We start from the raw sequence: 9,253 nt of genomic DNA on the forward strand, positions 1-9,253 counted from the left end.
CGCGTCCTAGCAGAGCGCTTTAGGGAACATCTCCGAGACACCCGCACCAATCAACCAAATCGCCCCGTGGCTCAACATTTCAACTCCCCCTCCCACTCTGCCGAGGATATGGAGGTGCTGGGCCTCCTCCACCGCCGCTCCTTCACCACCAGACGCCTGGAGGAAGAACGCCTTATCTTCCGCCTCGGAACACTTCAACCCCAGGGCATCAATGTGGATTTTAACAGTTTCCTCATTTCCCCTTCCCCCACCTCATCCTAGCTTCTAACCTCCAGCAACTCGATCCCCTGACTTGTCCGGACTTGTCCGACCTGCCCAGCTCGTTTTCCACCTATCCACTCCACCCTCTCTTCCCTGACCTATCACCTTCATCTCCTTCCCCACTGACCTATTGTACTCTATGCTACTCTCTCCTCACCCCCACCCTCCTCTAGCTTATCTCTCCATGCTTCAGGCTCTCTGCCTTTATTCCTGATGAAGGGCTTTTGCCCGAAACGTCGATTTTGCCTGTCCTCGGATGCTGCCTGAATTGCCGTGCTCTTCCAGCATATGTTTAGGGTGAGAGGGGAAAGATATAAAAGAGGCCTAAGGGGCAACTTTTTCACAGAGGGTGGTATATGTGTGGAATAAGCTGCCAGAGGAAGTGGTGGAGGCTGGTACAATTGCAACATTTAAGAGTCATTTGGATGGGTATATGAATAGGAAGGGTTTGGCGGGATGTGGGCCGGGTGCTGGCAGGTGGGACTAGATTGGTTTACATGGACAGGTTGGACCAAAGGGTCTGTTTCCATGCTGTACATCTCTATGACATTGTCCATCCCTTCTACAATCAACTAATCAAAGCACTTCCTTTTCTCCATGATCAAAAGCTGTCAATTTCTTGTACAACCCCATAACACAAGTTTAAAGTTTGGGTTTATTCTTCATTTCTTTCCCACGTTTTGGGTTATTCTTCATTTCTTTCCCACGTTTATTCCTTAGTCTTAACTTTCCTTGACAGAGAGGTGAAGAGCCTTATCTTACTGCCGAGGTGGTTTAATACATTTCAAAGAGCATTTCAGAGTCAACCACATTGTCGTGGATCTGGAGTCACATGTGGGCTGGACCAGGTGAGGACAGCCGAGCTTTTATGACAATGGTACACGGTCACCATTATCGAGACCGGAACTTTATTCCAATTTTAATGAATTTAATTTAAATTCCACCAGCTACCGTGTTGGGATTCAAACGTGTTCCCTTGAGTAATTGCAGGAACTCAGAATTACTAGTGATATTACCATTATGCAACACAAATTGAGCTTCCCCAGCCTAACATTTGGTTAAAATCCCTCCACTCTGGGACTATTCGAGGGAAACCCCCCTAGACCACATCTTTCCTAAAGTGGAGCCGGACCCTACAGCACGGAAAGGAAGTGGGGGGGGGGGTGCGAATACGTTTTCCTCCTCCGTTTTCTATCGTACACCGCGAAGGATCACAATGACTTACCACATTGGTAAAGCTGGCTCAGAAAATCATCCAGCAACAGCCTCTCAGTCGCGGCCATAGCTACATCCCATCACCCGTCCTCCTCCCGGAAGTGACACTAGCCCGGAAATCAATGCCCCGTCCAACGCCGTTACGTCAGGAGTCACAGATATTTCGTTTGAATGGGGGCCCGGATGGTCCGGGGTGAGTGGCGGGGCCGCAGTATGATGAGGGGGCGGAGCTGAGATGGAGGGGTGGAACTGCCGTTTGCCGAGGGGGGTGGTGCCGGAGTGGGATGAGGGGGTGGAGCTGAAGCGAGGGAGTGGCACTGCCGTTGGCCGAGTGGGCGGTGCCGGAGTGGGATGAGGGGGCGGAGCTGAAGCGAGGGAGTGGCACTGCCGTTGGCCGAGTGGGCGGTGCCGGAGTGGGATGAGGGGGCGGAGCTGATGTGAGGGGTGGGACTGCCGTCGGTCGAGGGGGCGGTGCTAGGCGCAATGAGCGGGTGGGTGGGTGGTGTGGTGGAGAAGGGCGGGGCTGGATTGGAGCCCGGCTGTTGGCTGAGGGGCCGGGCTGTGTGCTGCGCGCGCTGACACGGTTGGGTTGTGTCGTGTCGGTTTGGTTCGTGCCGGGGCCTGGCATCGCATGGCGCTGCGGGATGGTGTGGGGCCTTGGCAGGGTGCCTGCTCTCCCCTCAGCCTTGCTTCCTAATTGGGAAGGCAGGCGGGTGCGAGTGGTATTATGAGAGGCAGATGTCTCACTTGGTCACAGTCAGCATGGCGAGTCCGGCTGTGGAGTCTCTGTACCCGGTGAGTGGGCGCTTTTCACGATCGTCATGGCCAGGGTTCTGACGTTGACTGAGTTGTTGCTATAAATCGCTGGGCGGTGTGAGGCCCGCTCGCTGCACCGTGTGAAGGAAGGATTGGCCCAAGATATGTGGGTGAAGCATCAGCTTCTGGGCCTTGACTTCAGGAAGATCGAGGTTAGGAAGCTGGTGGCTGGAGATCCGTCCCTCATTGTAAGGCAGGGAGTGGGGAGCAATTGGAAATGTCAGCGTTTGACATATTTAATGAATATGAATAAACATGTAGATGGATAAATCTACAGTATCGTTTAAAGGGTTGAAAGCTTGCAACTCCAAAGATTATTTATCTGAACGGATCACCGATAGTGATTTAGATTTATGGCGTACTGACAGTTATCATGAGAGTCGCTGAAGTTTGACAATATTGTGGTCCAGCTGATTTGGTTTAGTGGTAGAAAATCTCACCTTGGAAGCAATGTACCCATCAGATTTGCATCAATGGAGACAGTTTTCAAAGTTGAATTTGAGGGATACCGATGCGACATTACAACTTAAGTCAGTCGTGCTTCAGCGATAGGTAATACTCTCTCATCTGAAGGATGTGGATTTCAAATCCTGCTCTAAAAGCATAAGCTCGAATCCTAGGCTGCCAGTCAGTGTTGTGCAAATACTTCAGTTTTAGAGGCACAGTCCTCTGGTTGAGATGTAAAACTGCCAGTTTCCCACAGGTGGATGGATGTAACATCACAGTGTGAGACCTTGCGGCCTCTGCTTTGTTTTCCCATTAGCAAGGTATCCTCAATTTCATGTTGCGTAATTTAGGAGGATATGAAAATATGCAGCACCTACCAGTGTGGTCTGCCAATATCAGAAAACTAATCTGCTTCAGATTAGAACTCAAACTATTGTGAAATTTCTGTTTACTTAAGGATTTACTTTCTATTGAGTGCTAGTTCTGAACAACTAATAATAACTAAGACAACTGGTGTGCTCTTCTGTATTTTTATTCTTCATAGAAACATAAGAGCAGGAATAGACCATTCAACCCCTTGACACTGCTGACATTCAGTATGATCACGACTGATCATTGAGCTCAATACCTAATCCTGCTGTCTTCCCATAATCTTTGATTCCATTAGCCACATCGACTATATCTACCTTCTTGAAATTATACAATTTTTTTTAGCCTCGACCACTTTCTGTGGTAGGGAATTCCACTGGCTCACCACACTCTAGGTGAAGAAATTTCTATTGATCTTAGTCCTAAATGATTTACCCTTTAACCTTAAACTATGACGTCTGGTTCTGGACTCCCCTTCCATTGGGAACAACTTTTCTGCATCTAACCTGTTTAGTCTTAGTAGAATTTATAGGTTTCTATGGGATACCCCCTTTATTATTCTGAACTCCAGTGAATACAATCCTAACTGACTCAGTTACTCCTCATATGTCAGTCATGGACAAAATCTTAACTCTGCTTTCACTCCACAGATACTGTCAGACTTGCTGAGTTTCTCCAACAATTTCTGATTCTGATTTCCAGCATCTATAGTTTTCATTTTCATAATATTCCAGGTATGTCCTCACAAATGTACAGTATAATTGCATCCTTCTTCCTGTACTCAAATCCTCTGACTATGAGGGTCAACATTCAATTTGCCTCCTTTACTGCTGCTCCTGAATGCTTACTTTCAGTGGCTGGTGTATGAGTTCACCCTGCTCTTGTTGAATGTTCCCTTCGCTTAATTTACAGGCATTTAAATAACAGTCTGCCTTCCTACTTTTGCTACTAAAGTGGATAATCTCACATTTATCCACAATATACTGCATTTGTAATGCATTTGCCCACTCACTCAGCCTGTCCAAATGTCACTGACACATCTCTACATCCTCTTCGCAGCTCACCCTTCCACATGGTTTCATTATTTAGAACACTGCTGCAGTAATTATGGAATGTTTGTTTTATGAAAATGTAATCTCTTAATAAGAATTTGATTCTCGTGACTGGATGTACAAATATTAATTGAAAATCATATTTTTGCATTATAGCAGAAGGACATGACACTGAATAAAAGAGATGGATTTGAAGACTTGATGGAAGAGCGCAGACACAGCAGTGATCTCCGATACGCCATGCGATGCTACACTCCAGTAGTTTACAAGGATCTTGTGCCCCGTACCCCTAGTGCTCTCAGGAGCATTGTATTGAAGTCTGACCAAGTGCAATATGTTATCAGACAGGTAAAGTTCACCACATTTAAAAATGTCAAATATTAATTAAGGTTGCAATAGCATATGTGATAGGATCTTTCAAAATCCAGCTGAGATTTTGATTTATATTAAGTTGATCTGTGTTGATAATTCATGGCTTAGGTTCTGGACTTCTTTGAGAATGGTGAGAAAAGCAGTGTTGCTTTCTTAAGAGAGGTGTAGAAAAAATAAACAGTGACTCCAAATGATTTTACACATAAAATCTTACAGAACTGAAGGAGGCCGTTCAGCCCATTATCGAGAGTGTAGGGTTGGAAAAGCACTGCAGATTAGGCAGCATCCGAGGAGTAGGAGAATCGACGTTTTGGGCATAAGCCCTTCGTCAGGCTTGATTCCTGATGAAGGGCTTATGCCCGAAATGTCGATTCGCCTGCTCCTCGGATGCTGCCGGACATGCTGTGCTTTTCCAGCACTACACTCTTGACTCTGATCTCCAGCATCTGCAGTCCTCACTTTCTCCCCGTTCAGCCCATTATGCCTTTCTGAATTCCATATAAGAGTTATCCAATTAGAACCAACACCACCAGATCAGAATATAAAGGAAGTTTCCCAACAGTTTGCTGACATCTGTTAATATTTGTGGAAAATGATTTTGCTTATTGTGAGCTGCATAGTTAAATTACAACTATCTTCTATTTTGAAATTCGTTATTATTTATGTGCTAGGCTACCAACAATGGGAAAATCCTTTGTGGTATTTTAGCAACAATTCAATCACCTATATCATATTGTCAAGGTGGTTAAAAGCAGGAAGTTTCATGCATTATCTACGTCACAAAATGTCCTTTCTCTCCTTCAATTCAAGCGCATATGCTCTTGTCCTCTTGATTCCTGATTCAATTAGCATGGGAAAGCCATCACCTCCACATTCCCTTTCGAGTCAGATCTCACCCTGATTTGTGGTCAATCTTTCATTGTAATTGGGTCAAAATCTAACAATACTGTGGGAGTACCTTCACCACAGTGACAGCAGCAGTTCATGAAGGTAATTCACCATCACCTTTTGCATATCTAAGAAGGTGCAGTAGTGCTGCTGTTGCCGCTGGAATCCAAATCCCCAGCATTTTTTAAACAGTATGTTCTTTTTAAAAAAAGTACTTCTGACTATTCGCGTAACAGAAGTGACTTATTTCTTCCTGTATGAATTAAAAATTGTGTGTGTGTGTGTTTTGTCTGAGAGTGTGCATATATGTATGGAGAAGTCCCTCGTCATAAATATAGCTCTGAGTAAATATAAGCAGGTCTGCCATAGTCAACCACTGTATCACTAGCCCTAGAGCTCCATAATGATGTAAGGAAACAGGAAAGATTCTGTCTCGAGCCTGCTGCAGTGCTCCAGCGAGGCTCACAGCAAGCTAGAAGAACAGAATCTCATCTTCTGCTTGGAAACCTTGCAGCCTTTAGTACTCAGTATTGAGTTCAGTAATTTTAGGGCCTGAACACCACCTCCCATGTCATTTACCTACCTCCTCACCAGGCTGATTAGCTGTTTCAGCACAACCAATCCATTTTCAATTACTCATTAACCTTTTATCAGCTTTTCTCCTTCCCTGCCTTGCTATCAGCCATCCCTTTGTCTGCCTGACTGTCTTTCTCTCTCTCTGGGCTCCATCTTCACCTATCAGTTCACTCCTTTTCTTGCACCACCCCCACCCCCCATCATTAGCAGAATTAATACCTTTTCTTAAGTACTGTCAGTTCTGAAGAATGGTCCCTGGACTTAAAACATTAAGTCTGCTTTCTCTCCACAAATGCTGCCAGACCTGCTGAGTTTCTTCAGCAATTTATGTTTTATTTCCTTACTTCAGCAAGCACAGTTCATTCTTTTATTTATTTGAGGAAATATTTACCTCCCACTTTCATATGTTTTAAGATTTCCAATGCTACATCTTTTGCTGTAGTATAAACATAATATCAACAGACATGGTTCTGGTTTCTATTCTCTCTTTTTATGCTTTTCAATCTCGTTTCTCACATGATATTTGAAATAGAGTGCATTTTTACACGTTTCAAATTGGTGTGAATCAGGGCACAATTCCTTTTGAGAACTCTCTTGATTGCAATTTTTTCTTTCTCAGTAGCTCTTAGTTAGGTGACGCAGTCACGTAGTAACATTACCGACTATATTTATGTTGACATTTAGGATACTTGGATTCACGCAGAAGCAGAATTATAAAAAGTCATTAATATACTCAATAATTCAACCCCATTAAACTTGAACCACAACTCAAGGCAAATATTAATTTTCTCAAAACCACAGTATTTAAATTGGGACAAGCCACAGGCATAAATTAGCATAATCTCTTTTCAATAAAACTGACACATGCTTCTACAAATAAAAGGCCATCACCTTAAACACACCTTCAGCAAAGTGATGAGGTCACTTTGTCTTTAATTATACATTTGTTATATTTTATCAGTTATCAAAAGAAACTGGTGAATCTCCGGATATCATTAGCGATGAAGCAGCTGACATTTTGGAGAAGATGGGCCATGATCTTCGGCTAAGTGTAGTCCGGTTCTTTGCATTTACCCTGAGCAAAATATTTAAAGCCCTATTCCAGAAAGTGCGTGTGAACGAAGAAGGAATCCAGAAGGTTAGTTTCCATCAATGTGGGGGTTTGTTCTTTAGCTATGATATTTCTCGGTGTGCACAAATAGGTTAGCCCACAGTATGAACAAGTGCAGGGAGAGAAGCTGATTGGTGAGCAGGATTAGCGAGTATTTCTAGTCTTTAAAGTAAAAATAAGGTATTCAGTTTGTGTTTAGGTCTCCACTGAGTTCCCTTCTCTCTTCAAAAATAGTTGCTTAAGTATAACATTGCTATTGGCGATAGATTTTGTTTCTATAACATAAAAATTAAATATGGTAAACTGTAAAAAGCAAGGAATCTAGAGTAATTTAATTTATAAATGATATAAAATACAATAGTGATGGCAGGATGGGCAGTGTGTTGCTGTTGGAACATGTAGAAGCTGCTAAACACCTGCGTTTACAAAGCAAGTACATCTGTAGTAAGTGTTTGCAACTCGAGGAACTTCAGATCTGGCTTGAGAAGCTGTAAACTGACCTGAAGACATTGCGTCACATCAGAGAACGGGGAAGTTACCTGGGCATTTTGCTCCAGAGGACAGTAACACCCCTCAAACTAGGTAATTCAAAATAGATCTATGAACAGTGACAGGAAGGTGTGACTGCAGATGAGGCAGGTATGAGGACCTAGGTATTGGAACTGAGGAACCTCGACCCTTGCAGTTGTCCAACAGTATCGAGGTTCTTGCAAACTGTTCAGATGAGTATGGGTACTGCAAGGAGAGAATGAGTGAACTGACCACTGCACTGTGGTACCGGAATCCACTCAAGTTGGAGAGGGAAATAGGCAACAGTATAATTTGAAGGAAAGAGACTATTATTTGCAGCAGTGAGGGGAGTCCTATTGACAATTAAAGGACTAGAGAGCACATTGAGCTGAAAGATTTTGAACAGTGAGGAGCTAACTTTAAAAAATAAAACAGAACTTTTAAGGTAATAATAAGGTAATCTTTGGATTACAGTCTGAGTCATGGGTAAATTTGCATTGGGTAAATAAAATCAAAGTTAAATGTGTGGCTCAAAAATTGGTGAGGGTTGGAATAGGTTTAAGTTTGTGGGGCACTGGCACCTGTACTGGGGTAGAAAGGAGCTGCTCTGGTGGACAAGCTTCATGTAAACCATGTTGGAACCAGTATCCTAGCGAATCAAATAACTAGGACTGTAGAGAGGGCATTAAGCTTTTTTTTTGAGAGGGGTAATGGGAGGAGAGAAACAAAGGCTTAGAACGCAGGAGGATATTACAGGGCAGGTGTTTCGCTAACTGCACTCAGAAACAGGAAAGGACAGAGTCAATAAACATTTAAAAAAACAGTAAAAATGGTGAAAGGGGAAAAAATGGTAAAAAGGCAAAATTAATGTTGCTTGAATTCACATTGCACTTAGACCAAAATAAATGCATTAACGGCGCAACTACAAATTAATGTTACGATCTTTCACCATTTCAGAATCATGGTTACAATAAGATCAAAGCTGGGAGCTAAATATTCATGGGTTTGAGACATTTTGAAAGGAAAGGACATTGTTAGTACAGGCTGGAATAAATACAAAAGCAAGAAATGATCTTGGATTGGAAGATGTAGAATCCAGTTGCGCATATGGACTTCAGTAAGGCGTTCGACAAGGTTCCCCATAGGAGACTGATTAGCAAGGTTAGATCTCATGGAATACAGGGAGAACTAGCCATTTGGATACAGAACTGGCTCAAAGGTAGAAGACAGAAGGTGGTGGTGGAGGGTTGTTTTTCAGACTGGAGGCCTGTGACCAGTGGAGTGCCACAAGGATCGGTGCTGGGTCCTCTACTTTTTGTCATTTACATAAATGATTTGGATGCGAGCATAAGAAGTACATTTAGTAAGTTTGCAGATGACACCAAAATTGGAGGTGTTGTGGACAGTGAAGAGGATTATCTCAGATTACCTCAGGATCTGGGCCAGATGGACCAATGGGCTGAGAAGTGGCAGATGGAGTTTAATTCAGATAAATGAGAGGTGCTGCATTTTGGGAAAGCAAATCTTAGCAGGACTTATACACTTAATGGTAAGGTCCTAGGGAGTGTTGCTGAACAAAGAGACCTTGGAGTGCAGGTTGAAGCTCTTTGAAAGTGGAGTCGCAGGTAGATAGGAT

At 43.5% G+C, this 9,253-nt stretch overlaps 2 protein-coding genes across 7 annotated transcripts in view; one reads left to right on the plus strand and one right to left on the minus strand.

The window, feature by feature from the left end:
* The window catches only part of c3h1orf131 (chromosome 3 C1orf131 homolog), an 11,428-nt gene extending 9,830 nt beyond the window's left edge, over positions 1-1,598 (minus strand). The window contains exon 1 of one of the 3 annotated variants that reach the window (XM_043680813.1): positions 1,487-1,598. In XM_043680813.1, the coding sequence (XP_043536748.1) occupies positions 1,487-1,544 (58 nt within the window). In that variant the 5' untranslated portion in view covers positions 1,545-1,598. The remainder of the gene's footprint in view (positions 1-1,486) is intronic. The other 2 variants (XM_043680821.1, XM_043680804.1) reach the window with 2 other exon arrangements.
* A 418-nt stretch (positions 1,599-2,016) lies between these two features.
* Positions 2,017-9,253, plus strand: part of gnpat (glyceronephosphate O-acyltransferase) — a 76,799-nt gene continuing 69,562 nt past the window's right edge. For 2 of the 4 annotated variants that reach the window (XM_043680853.1, XM_043680837.1), the window contains exons 1-3: positions 2,018-2,271; positions 4,317-4,508; positions 6,958-7,134. In XM_043680853.1, the coding sequence (XP_043536788.1) occupies positions 2,215-2,271; positions 4,317-4,508; positions 6,958-7,134 (426 nt within the window). In that variant the 5' untranslated portion in view covers positions 2,018-2,214. Of the gene's footprint in view, positions 2,272-4,316; positions 4,509-6,957; positions 7,135-9,253 lie in introns of all 4 variants that reach the window. The other 2 variants (XM_043680846.1, XM_043680861.1) reach the window with 2 other exon arrangements.

Source organism: Chiloscyllium plagiosum, chromosome 3, assembly GCF_004010195.1.
Source record: "Chiloscyllium plagiosum isolate BGI_BamShark_2017 chromosome 3, ASM401019v2, whole genome shotgun sequence".
Classification (NCBI taxonomy): domain Eukaryota; kingdom Metazoa; phylum Chordata; class Chondrichthyes; order Orectolobiformes; family Hemiscylliidae; genus Chiloscyllium; species Chiloscyllium plagiosum.